At 40.9% G+C, this 17,825-nt stretch overlaps 2 protein-coding genes across 11 annotated transcripts in view; both read right to left on the reverse strand.

Moving 5' to 3' along the window:
- DENND1A (DENN domain containing 1A) overlaps positions 1 to 17,825 on the reverse strand; it is a 535,076-nt gene that overhangs the window by 162,369 nt on the left and 354,882 nt on the right. The gene's annotated exons all lie outside the window — the stretch shown is intronic.
- On the reverse strand, positions 5,971 to 6,853 carry LOC118896817 (mitochondrial fission regulator 1-like). Its single transcript, XM_036855241.1, is given in 2 exon segments — positions 5,971 to 6,353; positions 6,356 to 6,853. Coding segments are annotated over 2 exon segments (837 nt in total). The 5' UTR covers positions 6,810 to 6,853.

A 17,825-nucleotide genomic window follows, 5' to 3' on the forward strand; every position in this document is an offset into this window, starting at 1 on the left:
CCCTACCCTAGATGGGTTGGAAGAGAGGACACAAGAAGACAAAAATAATTCCGATATAACATGACGAGTGCTGTAACAGAAGGATGTGTCATGTGCTTTGAGAATACAAAGGATAGAGCAATCAACTACTGAGGGAGGGTCAAGGAAGACTTTACTCTAGAAAGACCAGAAAACTGATTGGAGTTAGAAGAGACTGAAGACAGGAATGTAATTAGGAAGCCACTGTCCATTTCCCAGTTTCACAGCACAGAAGAGAAGTACAGGGTCCAAATGACTGCTGGGCCTCACACAGGTGACTGGGATAGCTACACATGCATATAGTTTCCACCAAAAAAAATTATATGAATTTTAAACAATTTTTCAAAAGTAGGTGCTAACTTTCATGTTACTGATAAAAGTGAAAACTGGTATAATCTTTTGGCAGAGGTGGTGGTATTAAAAAGCATGTATCAAAAGCCATAAATTTTTATATAAATTTTTATATGATTCAGAAATTCTACTTCTAGCAATTCATGGAATTCAAGTAAATGATATAGAGATTTAGCTACATATATGTCCATCATACTGTTGTTTAAAAGAATACAAAACTTGGGGGACTTCTCTGGTGGCTCAGTGGTTAAGAATCTCCCTGTGAATGCAGGGGACATGGGTTCAAGCCCTGGTCTGGGAAGATCCCACATGCCGCAGAGCAACTAAGCCCGTGCGTCACAACTACTGAGCCTGCGCTCTGGAGCCCACGAGCCACAACTACTGAAGTCCACGTGCCTAGAGCCGTGCTCCGCAACAAGAGAAGCCACCGCAATGAGAAGCCCGCACACCGCAACAAAGAGTAGCGCCCGCTCGCTGCAACTAGAGAAAGCCTGTGAGAAGCAACGAAGACCCAACACAGCCAAAAACAAATAAATAAATAAATAAATTAAAAAAAAAAAAAGAATGCAAAACTTGAAATTATCAGGTCAAATATATTATGGTATATATCCATACAATGAAATGGTAGTTCACACATTAAAAGGTACAAGTTTTAATGATTAAAATGGTCACAATAATATCAATGGGTTTTCCTTTTTTTTTTTTACTGTGTTGCAGAGTAATGAATGTATTATACTTTGTAAACCAGTATTATATGTATATTATGTATATTTAAGAGTTTCATGAATTGATGCTTACCCATATTATTTGAGATATACTCTGATATTCCTTGTTCAACTCCATTTAAAAAAATGCTTGCTGTGACCCACTAAGTTGATTTTATGGTTTCACTAATGGGTAACTACTTGCAATTTGAAGAAATCCATTTTTAGGGTGTAAAGTAAAATCCCAATGGCATTTAGTAATAATGACCAAAGAGTCAAAATGCTTGGCACTCAATTTACCCAGTAAATTGTAGCTGTAATGTACACTGAATTTCTCCTGTCTCTTTTAAAAAGGGAACTCTGATCTTTGCAGATCTTTGCTTTTCCAGATACCTGTACAAAGTGAAGAGCCAAATGTTGAATAAATGAGTTTTCCAAGATCTAGAGTTCAAAGCAGATTGCATATTTTGCTCACTCTTTCATTCATTCACTCATTCCACAAACATTCATTGAATGCCCCTGTGAGCCATGCATTGTGCTAGGGCTGTGTTCACAACCATGTAGAGCCCAAATGCTTAGGAGGGGAAAGAGTTATGATACAGCACGTGGTATAAAAGAGGTATGGGAAAAATGTTATGAAATCCCAGTGCCAAGCTGTGGAAGCATCACAGAAGTGACATTTGAGGAGTGCCCTATAGAGCAAATAGGTTTAGCCAAGCAGAGAAGGAACGGTATCCTAACCAGAGGGAATAGCATGGAAAGAAGCATAGAGATGTGACAGAGCATGAGGCCTTGGGGAATGGGATCACTCTCCTAGTGGCTGGGAAACGGGGTATGAGTAGTGAAGTGATGCAAGATGAGGCTGAGAGGTTGCCTGGGGTCAGCGTCCAGCTTGTGAAGAAGCTTGGATGCAGCATAGAAGGACTGGAAACTACTCTGGCCTGGGGCACTGTAGGTGCTCTGTAAACAGTATCTTTCTCCCTTTGCCTTCTCCCCCTTCTCACACCAATGAAGACTGCTCAAGATGGTTTCTCTCTTCACATGCTTAGAAACCTCTTGGATATCCCTCAAAAATTCCACCAAGGAAGAACAAGAAGTTTAAGTGATTTAAAACACATCATTAAGTCATTTGTGATCTTTTTATCCAAAGAATATGGAGAAGAAAGAGAAACTACAGTCCTGAAGACATACAAACCATAAAGCCAACAGGCAAGATTCAAGTGTTTCAGGAGAGAGGAGGAAAGATGATTTTTCCATCATAAAACTAGTAATAATCATATCACAGAAAATTTAGAAAATGAGAGAAAAAAATGTTAACTCATAACTTTACTATCCTAATATACCACTGTTGATAATTTGGAAGTTCTTTTAAAAATCTTACTTCTGTGTATCTGGCTGTTTTCCTTAATTATGGTCATGGTAGATGTATCATTCAATATTCTGCTTTTTCCACTGAATTGTATCCTTAGCATTTCCTGTGTTGCCCACATTCTTCATAACCATCATTTTTAGTGACTGTATGGTACAGTCCATTGAATAGCAGTGGAATAGATCACCTTAAACGCTCCCCTTAATTTTGGATATTAAGGTTGTTTCCAACTTCAGTTAACATAAACAATGTTATTTGGTTAGGTGGCGTTCTCCATTTAGAAGTATTTGCCAGAAAAAAAACCTTAAAAGTAGAATTATTGAGTCAAAAGGGAATATGTATTTTAATGTCCTATTACATATATCACCACATAAGAAAGCCTGATTTAGAAGAGCATCAATCAGGTTACAGAAAGCATGAAGTAAAAGAAAGGAGAGTGTAAGCAGATGGTAAAGGTCTCCGCATACATGTGCATACACAAAAACCTGTGAGTTTCAGGCCAAAGAATATTAGAAAGGGCCCCAACTGAGCTCTGGGAAATCAGTGATGAGGTGTGGTATGTTCACCTCACTGGAAGCCTGGAAGCGTCTGAGCTCTCTTTCGCCAAGCTTTTAAAAAGCCCTACAAATCTTACCCGTTGGCTAAACAGTGTATACTTAACACTCTTGAAGGAACAAGAGATGTTCTTTAAATTTTAAGAGAGAAACAGATGAAGAGTGCTTGGTTAAATGGCTGCGGAGGGAGGGACATTATGTTTCTGTTCAAAGCACCCACATGGGCTTGAGATAAACATCAGCAACGAAGACCCAATGCAGCCCCAAATAAATAAATAATAAATAAATTTATTTTTAAAAAAATGAAGTATGTAAACAGGCCTTTACACCAATAAATGATGGACTATTCTTGCCATATTCCTTCCCCTAAATCCATAGCTAGAGAACAATACAATATTGTCAGTGAAAGCAATACATCTGCAAGTTTCATGGAACCCAGCAAAGTACAACAGTATTAACCTTCCCAACTCCCTTTTTTTTTTTTTTTTAATGGTACAAAAAGCTAACTGAGATAAGATTACAAAATTTAAGACTAAATTGTCTAGGTAACTAGTAGAAAGCCAGAGCCACCCTGCCTCCAAAGTTACCCCTTAACTCATGTCCATAAATCATGTGAAAATCAGCAGAGCTGTTCTGAAAGCTAATCAATATTAGAACTTCCTTTTTAAAATTAATTTCCAAGTCCTCTTCCTTTTTAAAATTTGCTTTATCAAGTCAAAACTAATATACAATAGAATGCATATATTTAAAAAGTACAGTTCAATGAGTTTTGACAAATATATACATCTGTGTAACCATCACCACAATCAAGAAATAGAACATTTCCTTCACCTCAAAATGTTCCTTCCTGCCCTTTTCAATCAGTTCCTGCCTTCTCCATCCCAGGCCGAGGCAACCACTGGCCTGCTTTCACCCACTGTAGAGTAGTTTTCTCTCTTTTAGATTTTAAATACATGAAATCATATAGTATATTCTCATGTGTCTGGCTTTTTTTGCTCAGTGTAATACATTCAAGATTCATCCATGTTGTTTTGTGTATCACAAGTATGTTACAATGTATAATGACTCATGTAGTAAAAAGTAGGGATAAAACATTGTTTATCCATCTATCAGCTGATGGACATTAGGATTATTATTACCAGGTATTGTTTACTGCGAATAAAGCTGCTATAAACACTCATGTACAAACCTGTTTGGATATATATTTTCATTTCTCTTGGATAAATACCTAGGAGTGGGGTTATTGGGTTATATTGCTGGTGTACATTTAACTTCAGAGAAAACTGCCAAACTGTTTTCCAAAGTGGTTGTACTGTTTTATGCTCCCATTACCAGTGATGAAAGTTTCAGATCAGTTGTTCCACATCCTTCCTAGCACTTGTTATTGTCAGTCTTTAAAAAAATTTTTTTAAGTCAGGTATGACTTACATACAGTAAAATTTACCACTTTTGGTGGTTAGTTTTATGAATTTTGAAAGATGCATATAGCCATGTAACCATCCCCACAATCAAGATACAGAACAGTTCCATCATCCCCCAAATTTCCCTTGTACCCCTTTATAGTCAGTGCTCCTCCCACCCCCTGCTCCTGACAACCACTCATCCGATTTCGCTCTCAACAGTTTGGCCTATTCCAAAATGTCAAATAAATGGATTATTTCACTTAGCATAATGTGAGAGTCATCCATTTTGTTGGATAGATCAGTACTTAGTTTCTTTTGATTGCCAAGTAGTACTCCATTTTACAGGCATACCACTGTCCTTCACCAGTTGAAGGACATCTGGAATGTTTCCAGTTTTTGGCAATTATGAACAAAGCTGCTAAAAACATTCACGTACATGTGTTCATGTGTACATAAGTTTTCATCTTCTTGGGTGCATACCTAAGACTGAAATTACTTGGTCACATAGTAAACATTTGTTTAAGATACTCATTTATAAGAAATGCACAGTCTTTTTATTTTAGCCATACCAGTGGGTATCTAGCAGTACCTTCCTTGTGGTATCAATTCACACCCTCATGGAGCATCTTTCCCTGTGCTTATTGGCCATTTTTTTTTTTCTCTCCAAATCCTTCCTTTAACGTCAGGTAGTGCTTCAACCTAAACACACACAGGATACATACCGTAGAGAAAACGGACCGGAGGGCATCCGAGTCATGCACGGTGTGGTAGGTAAAAACCTTGGCCCAATGCAAAGGAGCAGTCAAGGGCCTCTAAGAAGGATGGTACTCTCTTTCCCCTCTCCATTTCTCTTTCCTACTGGGCTTAAACTAAAGTTTGTGGAAGAGAAAGAGCTTTCAATTAGTGGAACCAATGAGGCCCCAGGGCCTTGGAGGGTAGATTTGGTTGTACAGTATTACAAAGTATATTTAAGAAAAAAACAGCCCAGGCCTCCCAGCAGCCCAAGTGTCAGCTGGTCCAGTGGCCCGACCTCTACATGTAGGTGTTGGACAGGGAAGGGGGAGAGAGTGATTGCTGGGCACTGGTGTCAGTTCACGATGGAGCAACATAAGATTTTCCCTGCTCTGTGAACGTGTACATAAACACAGCCCCTTGCCCTCAGCCCTGCTCTGCTGCAAGGAAGCCACTCAGAGTAAGTGACAGCTGGGCACGAAGTGTTCAGTAAGACCAGTTATGGGGTCTAGTGCAGTGAAGTCAGTCATTCATTTAGGACCTATTTTCACACAGGGGCAAGGAAAAACCAGAAACTTCTATCTCACCCTTTAAACTGGGACATTCCAACCTACACAATTACCTGTAACGTGTCTCAGCTCAAAACAGGCCTTAGCTTCTGCTAAGGTTTGAAGTATGGAAAACATACAGTGCAGCTCTTCTCTTGGTCCAAGCTCTAGCTTTCGGCAAGACTGTTGCAGAAGATTTCTAATTGAGAGGCAGAAGGCATCTGCGGTGAGGATGGCAGCTATTGAAGGAATTCCAGGAGCCTGAGACTGAGTTTGCAGAGCTGAGGGCTATCAGTTTCCTTTTCTACTGGCATCTTCTTCCTTCAGAGCAAACTTCCTCCTTAGGACCTCAGAGATAAGCACGGCAGGGTCTTCCTCCCTCAATAAATTCCAGTTCAGGTCTTGGCTCTGCTTCACCCGGTGGAAGTCCTTTAGGGTACCCATCATATCTGCAAAGCTGCTGGCCTTGGACAGAGAGACGCAGTCATCTTCAGACGAGCGGCAGGTAGCTTTGTGTTCTGGTTTGCAACATTCAGGGCTGGCAGAACAAAGCAGGGGGACTGATGGAAGCTCAGGGACCTGTACCTTGGTCTCCTCGGTGATGTCACTAATGACAAAGGAAGTTGTAGAGTGGAATGAGGATCCAAAACAAGGTAAGGGAGAAGAGACATTGAACTTCCTGCATCAGCTGCCACTATTTTAGCAATCTGGCTGCGCAGGTGGCTCAGCTCATGCTGTAGCTCTTTGGTGCAGCTAAGGGCTGGCAGGGCTGGCTTCTTCAAGGCCAGAAGCCTCTCCTCCAACCCACGCAGTTTGGGCACTGAGGCATTGCACTGAATGACGATCAGAGGGCTGGGCTTCCAGGTGTGCCTCAGGGGGCGTGTATCGCTCCTGACCAGGGCATAAGTCTCCTCTACATCTGCAGCAATCCAGGCGATGTCAGCCAGAGTAGGGACTGGGGGTACATCCCTCAGACACAGGTCAGAGATGTTGGGCAGGGTCTCAAAGGATGCCCGGGGACATGGCTTCAGGGGCAGGTTGGTCCTGATTCTTCTCACTACACTTCGAGCAGCCCCATGCGGCTTGTTTTGCCAGATTGGGATGGTCATATTGGCCTCCATTCCTGACATTTCAACTGGCTCCTGCACTTGAAGGACAAGGCAGCCACATGGCAGCTCTGGAGGCTTGGGGTGGCAGGAGGCGTGAAGCCTTCATATCAGGCCATCTTAAGAAACACCAGACTTATCTTCCTCACGGCCCCTCCTACCACAGCCTTATTGGCCATTTGAATATCTTTTATTGTTGAGTGTCTCTTCAAGTCTTTTGCCTACTTTTTAATTGGGCTGCTGTCTTATTATTCAGTTTAAGGGTTCTTTATATATTCTGGGGAAAAAGTCCTTTTGCAGATATAAATATCAAGAATATTTTCTCTCAGTCTGTGGCTTGCCCCTTAATTTTTAAAATGGTGACTTTTTTTTTTTTTTTTGGCTGCATTGGGTTGCTGTGCGCGGGCTTTCTCTAGTTGCAGCGAGTAGGGGCTACTCTCTGCTGCGGTGCGCAGGCTTCTCATTGCGGTGCGCAGGCTTCTCATTGCGGTGGCCTCTTTTGTTGCGGAGCACAGGCTCTAGGCGCGCGAGCTTCAGTAGTTGTGGCACATGGGCTCAGTAGTTGTGGCTCGAGGGCTCTAGAGCGCAGGCTCAGTACGTGTGGTGCATGGGCTTAGATGCTCCGCAGCATGTGGGATCTTCCCGGACCAGGGCTCGAACCCATGCCCCCTGCATTGGCAGGCAGATTCTTAACCACTGCGCCACCAGGGAAGTCCCTGTGTTTTATGTCTTAGCTAAGAAAACTTTGCCTACCTTAAGCTCATGAAGATCTTCTCCTATCTTTTCTTCTATTCATTTTATAGTTTTTGCCTCTAAGTTTAGGTCTATAATCCATTTTGGGCTAATATTTGCAGGAGGTAAAAGTCAACACTCATTTTTTTCCATATAGATATCCAGTTCTTCCAGTAGCATTTGTTGAAGAAAACTATCTTTTCTCAATTGAATTACTTTGGCATGTTTGTTGAAGATCAATTAACCATTTATGTGTGGGCCTAATTCTGAACTATTTATTCTGTTCTGTTGAACTCTATGTTTACCTACAATGTTGATCTACATTTACTATAACTTTATTGGAAGTCTTAAAAGTAGGTAATATAAGTCCTACAACTTTGTTCTTTTTCAACATTGTTTTGGCTATTCTAGATCTTTCGCATATTCATGTGCATTTTAGAATCAGCTCAAGTTGTTTTTTTTTTTTAAGCCATCTGGAATTTGGGCTGGGATTATATTGAATCTATAGATCAATTTAGGAAAAATTAACATCTTAAAAATATTGAGTCTTCCAATCCAAAAAGTGGAGTATCTCTCCATTTGTTTAGGTCTTTTAAATTATTTTCTGAGAAATGTTTTATAGCTTTCAGTATACAAATCTTGCACATATTTTGTTAAATGTATTCCTAAGTATTCTGTGTTTTGTATGCTATTTAAAATGGTACTTTTAAATATTTCATTTTTCAATTGCTCATTACTAGTATATAGAAGTACATTTGATTTTTGTACACTAACCTTATCCTGTACCTTTGCTAAATTTGTTTATGAGACCCCCTTTGGATTTTCCATATACATGATCATGTTGTCTGAATAAAGACAATTTTTCTTCCTTCTTTCTAACCTTTGGGGCTTTTATTTCTTTTCCTTGTCTTATTGAGTGGTTAGAACCTCCAGTACAATGCTGAATAGAAATGGGAAGAGCAAACATCCTTTTTTTGTTCTCGTTCTCAAGGGGAAAGCATTCAGTCTTTCACCACGAAGTATGATGTTAGCTGTAAGTTCTTCCTAGATGCTTTTTATCACTATGAGGATACCTAGGTTTGCAAAGAGCTTTTATCAAGGACAGATGTTGAATTTTTCCTAAAATACTTTTTTGGCTTATGTTTTGATATAGTTTTCCTTTTTTAGTCTGTTGATATGGTAAATTACACTGATTTATTTTCAAATATTTAACCAATCTGTACACACTTGATCATGATGTATTATCCTTTTTATATATTGCTGGATTCAATTTGCTAATATTTTGTTAAAGGTTTTTACATCTATATTTATTAGGTATATTGGTCAATATTTTTTTTTTCTTGTAAATTCTTTGTTTGATTTTCATGTCAGGGTAATGCTGACCTCCTAAAATAAGGTGGAAAGTGTTCCTTTCCTCTCTATTTTCTGAAAAAGTTAGTGTAAGATATATCCTAAAATACATGATAGAATTAATCAGTGAAGCTATCTGGGTCTGGAGTTTTCTTTGTGGGAAAGTTTTAATTACAAATTCAAATTTCTTTAATAGAAACAGTACTATTTTTCAATTTTCTATTCCTTCTTCAGTCACTTTATGTAATTTGTGTATTTCAAGGCATTTGTTCATTTCATCCAATTTGTCAAAATTATAGGCATCAAATTGTTCCTAATACTCCCTTAATTCCTTTTTTCTGTTTCTCTGTTTCAAAAAATATACATTTTGGAATATTCTTAGATTCACAGAAAAGTTGCAAAGATAGTAGAGAGAGCGCCCAGATACTCCTCACGCAGTTTCAGTTTCCCATATCTTACATTACCATGGTGCATTTGTCAAAACTAAGAAACTGACATTGGTACATTACTATTAACTAAACTCCAAACTTCATTGTGATTTCACCAGTTTTTCCATTAATGTGTCTTTTCTATCCTAGAATCCAATCCAGAATTCCACACTGCATTTAGTTGTCATGTCTCCTTAGTCCCCTCTGGTCTGTGACAGTTCCTCAGTCTTTCCCATGTTTTTTATGATCTTGATAGATTTCTTTAAAAATTAAAAAAATTTTTTTTTTTTTTTCATTTTTTTGGCTGCACTGCGCGGCATGCGGTATGTTAGTTCCCCAACCAGGGATTGAATCCGTGCCCCCTGCAGTGGAAGCACGAAGCCTTAACCACTGGACCGCCAGGGAAGTCCCTGACCTTGATAGTTTTGAGAAGTACTGGTCAGGTATTTGATAGAATGTCCCTCAATTTGAGTTTATCTGAAGGTTCTGTCGTGATTTTACTGGGTTTCTGGAAAGAATAACACAAAGGTGACATATCCTCCTCATCACCTCATATCAAGTTTACAACAATATTCACATGACATCACTTGGTTAAGGTAGTTTCTGCCATTTCTCCACTAAAGTTACTCTTTTTCCCTTTATATACACTAGTTTTGGAAGTGAGTCACTAAGTCCAGCCCACACTCAAGTGTGGTGTGTGTGTGTGTGTGTGTGTGTGTGTGTGTGTGTGTGTGTGGTACGGACACAGAGATTAAGTTCCTTCTCCTAGACAGGACAATATCTACAGATATTAATTTGAAATTCTTCTATAAGGAAGATTTGTCTCTTCTCCCCTACCAATTCTCTTCATTAGTGTTTGTATGGTATATCTTCTCTACCCGTTTACTTTTCATCTGACTCTTTAAAGTGGAATTCTTGTAGACAGCATATAATTGGGTCTTACTTTTAAAATATAATTTAATAATCTCCAATAAGTGGAGTATTTAGACCATGTACATTTAATGTAATATTCACTATAGTTGGGTAACTCTATCATCTTGCTAATTTTTCTATTTGTTCCATCTGTGTTTGGTTCCTTTATCCTTCCCACCTCCAAAATCTTTTGGATCTTCAATATTGGCTTATTAGCTATATATCACTGTCTTATTTTTTTTCCTTAGCGGCTCTTCTAAGGTTTACAATATACATTTTTAAAAAATTTATTTATTTATTTTTGGCTGCGTTGGGTCTTCATTGCTGTGCATGGGCTTTCTCTAGTTGTGTCGAGCGGGGGCTGCTCTTCGTTGCAGTGTGCGGGCTTCTCATTGTGGTGGCTTCTCTTGTTGCGGAGCACAGGCTCTAGGCGCACAGACTCAGTAGTTGCGGCTCGTAGGCTCTAGAGCGCAGGCTCAGTAGTTGTGGCACACAGGCTTAGTTGCTCTGTGGCATGTGGGATCTTCCCAGACCAGGGCTTGAACTTGTGTCCCCTGCATTGGCAGGCGGATTCTTAACCACTGTGACATGAGGGAAGTCCTACAATATACATTTTTAACTTAATAGTCTACTTTCAAATAATATTATACCAGTTTACATGTAATTTAAGAACCTTAAAACAGTATACTTCCATTCTCCCCCTGTCCTTTGTCCTACTATTGTCACACATTTTACTTCTACGTATAGCACATAATACACTGATATTATTTACTTTAAATTCTCAATTATCTTTTATAGAAATTAAAAATGAGAAAAGAAGTCTCTTACATTTACCCACATATTTACTACTCCTGGCACTCTTCACTCCCTTATTGTCCAAGTTTCTCTATGGTATTTTTCTGCCGCGTGAAGAACGTCCTTTAACATTTCTTGCAGTGCAGGTCTGTTGACAATGACTTCTTTCACTTTTTATTTGTCTGAAGAAATTTTAATTTTGCCTTTATTTTTGAAGGATATTTTCACTGGATATAGATTTCGAGGTTGAAGAAAATTTTCCTTCATTACTTTAAAAATCTCACTCCAGGGGCTTCCCTGGTGGCGCAGTGGTTGGGGGTCTGCCTGCCGGTGCGGGGGACGCAGGTTCGAGCCCTGGTCTGGGAGGGTCCCGCATGCCGTGGAGCAGCTGGGCCCGTGAGCCACAACTACTGAGCCTGCGCGTCTGGAGCCTGTGCTCCGCAACAAGAGAGGCCGCGATAGTGAGAGGCCCGCGCACCGCGATGAAGAGTGGCCCCCGCTTGCTGCAACTAGAGAAAGCCCTCGCACAGAAACGAAGACCCAACACAGCCATAAATAAATAAATAAAGAATCCTGGTCAAAAAAGGTGATGATTTACTTTAAAAAAAAAAAAAAATCTCATTCCAGTATCTTCTGGTTCATGTTGTTTCTTACAAGAAGTCTTCCGTAATCACTTTTTTCTTTTACATAATGTGTCTTTCTTCTTTAGCTAACTTGAAACTTTTCTTTGTATCACTTGTTTTGAGTAATTATGATGCACCTTTGTGTGGTTTTGTTTGGGTCTATTATGCTTGAGGTTCATTGAGCTTCCTGGAACTCTGAGTTTATTGTTTTCATCAAAACTGAAAAAAAAATTGGCTATAATCTCATTAAGTATTTTTTCTGTCTCTCTCTGCCCTCCTCTCCTTCTAGGATTCTAATTACATGTATGTTAGTCCTCCTGGTATTGTGCTATGGGTCCTCGAGGTTCTGTTAACCTTTTTTCAGTTTTTTTCCCTTCTATGCTTCATAATGGATAGTTTTTATTGCTATGTCTTCGAGTTCACTGATCATTTGTGCTGTAGTGTCTAATATCCTTTTAATCCTATCAGTGAAATTTTCATTTCAGGTATTATATCTTTCACTTCTAGATATTCCCTTTCATTCATTCTTTTTATATCTTCCATTTCTCTCCTCATTTAGTTCAAGTCTTCCTTTAAATTCATGAGCATACTTATAACTTTTATAATGTCTGTCTTAAGGTTCTCATCTGCTAATTCCATCATATCTGTCATTTTTGAGTTTGTTTCTGTTAACTAATTTTTCTCTTGGTTACGGGTTACATTTTTCCTGATTCTCAACATGTCTAGTTTTTTTCTTTTTTTAACATCTTTATTAGAGTATAATTGCTTTACAATGGTGTGTTAGTTTCTGCTTATAACAAAGTGAATCAGTTATACATATACATATGTCCCCATATCTCTTCCCTCTTGCATCTCCCTCCCTCCCACCCTCCCTATCCCACCCCTCTAGGTGGTCACAAAGCACTGAACTGATCTCCCGCTGCTATGCGGCTGCTTCCCACTAGCTATCTATTTTATGTTTGGTAGTGTATATATGTCCATGCCACTCTCTCACTTTGTCCCAGCTTACCCTTCCCCCTCCCCGTATCCTCAAGTCCATTCTCTAGTAGGTCTGCATCTTTATTCCCGTCTTGCCCCTAGGTTTTTCTGACCTCTTTTTTTTTTTTTTTTAGATTCCATATATATGTGTTAGCATACGGTATTTGTTTTTCTCTTTCTGACTTACTTCACCCTGTATGACAGTCTCTAGGTCCATCCACCTCACTACAAATAACTCAGTTTCGTTCCTTTTTATGGCTGAGTAATATTCCATTGTATATATGTGCCACATCTTCTTTATCCATTCATCTGTTGATGGACACTTAGGTTGCTTCCATGTCCTGGCTATTGTAAATAGAGCTGCAATGAACATTTTGGTACATGACTCTTTTTGAATTATGGTTTTCTCAGGGTATATGCCCAGTAGTGGGATTGCTGGGTCGTATGGTAGTTCTATTTTTAGTTTTTTAAGGAAACTCCATACTGTTCTCCATAGTGGCTGTATCAATTTACATTCCCACCTGTCTAGTATTTTTTTTGATAGGATGCTAGATATTGTGAATGTTACATTGTTGGGTGTCAGATTTTGTTGTCTTTTTTAAAAGAGGGTTGAAGTTTACTTTGACAGGTTAATTTTCCTGTATATCAGGTTGATCCTGATAAGGCTTAAAAAGAAATGGTTTTGTTTAAAAGTTTTTACTGAGGTTTAACATACGTACATACATACATAAAAGTACACATTATCATTTGTGTACAGCTTGACAAATTCTTGCCCGTGTACTTGGCACTCAGATCAAAAGCCAGCACATTACCAGCATCACAGAAGCTCTGTCTTGTGTTCCTCAAGGCTTGATTTTAAGCTGTGTGAGGGCAGGGCTAAAATCATCTTTACTCTAGAGCTAATTTAGACTACTACATCAAGGCATGGCCTCCGGGGGTCTCTAACGATTGCCTGAGTGATCAACAAGATCTTACTCTGGCTGGCTGAAGCTTGAATGACTCCTACTCTTAGGAGCTCCCCTCTACACACGGGCAGATCAGCCTACAGAAGATTAGTGAAGAGGACTCAATTCAGACTTTTGCTGAGTAGCTCCCTCCTATCTGGTGCTCTGACACACAGATTTAAACCACCTCTCCCTCAAACCCAGATCTCTACCCCCTTGATTCAGCAAGATGGTGTGCTTTGCTGGGGAGTCCCCTCTGGCAACAGGGTCCAGAAAATGCCTCAAGGCAGAAAGCCAGGGGGATCCTGGGCCTCATCTCAGTTGCTTCCTTTCTCTCAGGGATTATATTCCCGCACTGCTTGTTGTCCAATATGTGAAAACAGCTGTTTTCATATTTGCCCAGAGTTTTATTTGTAAAGGGAGGGAGGAGAAATTCAGTTCCAATTATTCCATCATGGCTACAAGCAGAACAAAGGCCTCTTTTAATAAAATTTCCAGCATGGATGCCATGTTTTGCAAGATTTCATCTACCAAAATAACCCAATCCATGTGTCCCTTCCATCCTTCCATCTATCTATTCAGTGGCTGCTACATCCCTCGGAAACAAGGATGAATAAAACTTGATTCCTGCCCTCAAAGAACTCACAATTAAAAGAGAAAGCCAGAAATGTGTAATAAATTATACCGCTGGATGGTAAGTATAATTTTATAAGCAATATAAAGCTTTGTGAGGACAAAGAGAAAGGTACGGTCAAATCTACTTGGAGAGGTCAGGGAAGGTTTTTACAGACTTAGGTTTAGCCTAAGTTTTGAAAAATGAGTTTCATTTTTCACTAGTGATTGACAGATGGGGTAGGACATTTGGGACAAAAGAAACTGTATGCAAAGTATGAAGTTATGAAACAACATGTAAGCTTGGGAGAACTACTGATTCCAAACACCTATAACATAGGGTTTGAAGCAGGGACAGAAAAGAGCTAAAGTTATGGGGAAAAAATGGGAGGATCCTATCATAAAGGAGGGCCTTGCATGCCATGCTAACCATCATTTGCATCTGTAATTCATCATCGACTATCACCTACAGAGCTCATAGGATAACTGCTTTATACATATTATATTCATTACATTTAATTCTCACAACCACATCTTATAAGGAAACTAAGGCTCAGAGAGCTTACATAATTTTGCCCAAGATCACATGATTAGTAAGTGAAGAAGCCAGAATTTAAACAAAGGTCTGATTCCAAAGCCAACAAAAGGAACCTGCCTCTAATCTATAGGCACTGGGAAGTTATAGAAGGATGTTTTTGTCTTCAGAACTTGTTTTTTGTTTTTAAAATCATATTCATTGATGAAATGGTTTTCAGTAGGAAGAAATAAAGTTAAATTTATGTTTTAGAAAGGGCTCTCTAGTACATGAGGAAGAAGGGCTGGAGTCTGAAGAACAAGTTCAGAGGCTGCTGGAAACAGTACAGGAGAGAAATCAGAGCTTGGATTAGGTGGTGTTTAGGAGGGATGGAGACAAGGATTTGGGAAAGTTTAAGAAGCAGAATCTGTCAGATGCAGTAAACAAGTAGCTTTGGCAAAAGGGGAGATTGTGAGGTCAACTGTGGACACGCTGATACACTGAAAGGACCTGGTCCTGTACCACGAGCAGAGGATGCAAAGGTGTACCGGACAAGATTTCCCCTCTCAAGGACTTGACAGCTCATGTAGCCTCAATGAAGGCAAGCACCTTTCAACACTAGATGGTGTGGACATCATCAGCGCCCTGTGCTTCAGCCCCAACAGATACTGGCTCTGCTGCCACAGGCCCAGCATCCAGATCTGGGACTTGAAGGGCAAGGTCATTGTAGGTGAACTGAAGCCACAAGTTATCAGTACCAGCAGCAAGGCACAGCCGCCCCAGTGTGACTCTCTGGCTTCGTCTGCTGTTGGCCAGACTCTGTTTGCTGGCTACACGGACAACCTGGAACGAGTGTGGCAGGTGACCATCGACACCCACTAGAAATATATGGCAGAGCTTTAAAAATAAAAAACTGGTTTTCTGAGTTAAAAAAAATCAAATCTATAAATCAAATCTATGAATTCCACTGAAACACAGTAAGTACTATATTGACCATATTCCCTCCTCACTACTATCTTGGAACCTTTGATGAGTCTAAAGCCCCATTCTGGAAACAACTGCTGTGAAACATTCTCAACCCTCCACAAACCAGCTTGCAAATGGGAGGTCCTTTTCATGTGGGCTGAGAACTGTTAGGACATGGAGGGAACCAACCGTCCTCTAACTCTGGCTATAATTATTGACAATGATTTTATTAAGAACAAATGTAGCACCATTTATCAAACACTGACAACAAGTGAGCACAGTGTCAAGCATCTGATGAACACCCCCATCTCACTTACCTGCCACAACGATCTAATGACAGGCCTAGCAGTCCTCTTTTGAGGATGGGAAACTGAAGCTCAGAGAGGGAATATAACTTGCTCAAGTTTCCTTGGTTCCCTGAGGCTACCTCACTGATCATTTGAAAGGCATCTTGGAATGTGCCATCTTCAGGAAGCCTTCATTACCCTCTCCCTGGGCTCCTCTGTGCCTGATTCCTATTTTCTTTGTGGCCCCTGTTATGCTATATCCTGAGATATACGTGATTCACATGTCTGTTTCCCCCACTGGAATATGCTCTTTGAAGGAAAGGACTAGATCTGCTTCATCTTTGCTGTTCGATGCCCAGCCCTGGCTCAGAGCACTGCATATGGGATAGTCAGTCCATTCCATGGTTTCTGAGCCATCAGTCACTCATCTTGGGCTGCCTGGGGCCCCTGGCCATTCCTTGTACTTCAAATACCCCAGGCTCACTTGCCACATTTATTCAGCACTTGCAAGGTCCATACCTAAGACACCCATGACTTAAAGGGAGAACTTTTCCACTGAAAGGGAACCGGAATAGAAAGCTCAAATTCCTTGGACCAAAAAGAACTCAAATTACAGCCCAGAGGCCCTGAGACACCAACCACATACCCTGTCCTGACATGATCAACAGCAAACCTCATAGGGTCTGGCACTTTTATTTTTCCTACGCTGTCATCTCTCTCTGCCTCAGAGTGGAACCGTGTACACGGATTGGAGACAGCACGGGCTGGGTGTCATCCAGACTAGGCTCCAATCACAGCTCTGCCCCCACCAGCCGTATGATCTGTGGCAAGACACGTGCTCCCTGAGGTTCTTTTCTCCCTCACCTACTCCATGGGGCTAGGATGCCAACTGAATGAGACCCCGAATGCAGAAGGCACCTAGGGGGCAGCGGGGCTCAGGGGGTCTGTGGAGTGACAGAGTTGGGTTCACTTCTTGGCTCCCCCTCTTTTTAGCTCTGTGAGTAAAGAGAGGATAAGAAAAATACCTTCCTCAGAGTTGTGTGAAGAGTAAATGGGAAGTCAGTGATGAGTGTTTAGCACATAGAAGTCAATGAATTGTAGCCACTGTTTAATTATGGCACAAATGACACATCCTTACAGAACACAACGGACCCCCCCAAAATCTCACAGTGAGTTAAGAGCAGAGGAGTCTGAAACCCTGCTGCAAACCATTCACCAACAAGCAGCGATCTCTCCCAGACAGCTAACCCCCAAGTGCCACTGGGACTCCTGGCAGTAATGCAGTGACAGTGGCCACCTGCCACCACGCAAGCCCAGCCCCACATCGGCACACACGGCCAGGAACACCCACTCCTTCCAGTCTGGAAGCCAGTGTGACTTTACAGACTTTCTCGCAAGCAGTGTTATGGAGGCCAAACCACAAACATCAGAACTGTACTTCCCAGGGAACTCCGACCCCCCTCATTCGTATGAACAATGGGGGAGGCTGGGTCTACTTTGAATAGCCACCCACAAGGCAGCTCTGAGTGGCAACATGAGACAGGTGTGTGGTCAGATGTCAGTGTGGCAAATGTGGCAGCCAGTTGCTTTTCGCTAAATAGGCCCACCTTCTGTCTAGACCTGAGGTAACTAAGAAAGATCTAGGGCACGTGGAGCCACATTCAGAGCACTGGCAGCAGATACCCTGCTGCGTGGGAAACAGCTGCGTTTGATGATGGCACAGGAAGAAAAATGTAGGTCTGAAGTGCCCCAAATTGCTCACACTGAAGCCCTTCCACCCGCCTTCAGTGGGGTTACCCCGGGAGGCTGTCCTGCTCTCTGGACACGGCAATGGCAACGAGGATGGCAAGACCCCCAGGCTCCACAGAAAGAGGGGCCGTCTAGACCCTGGGGCCACTT

This window comes from Balaenoptera musculus, chromosome 6 (assembly GCF_009873245.2).
Source record: "Balaenoptera musculus isolate JJ_BM4_2016_0621 chromosome 6, mBalMus1.pri.v3, whole genome shotgun sequence".
NCBI lineage: Eukaryota > Metazoa > Chordata > Mammalia > Artiodactyla > Balaenopteridae > Balaenoptera > Balaenoptera musculus.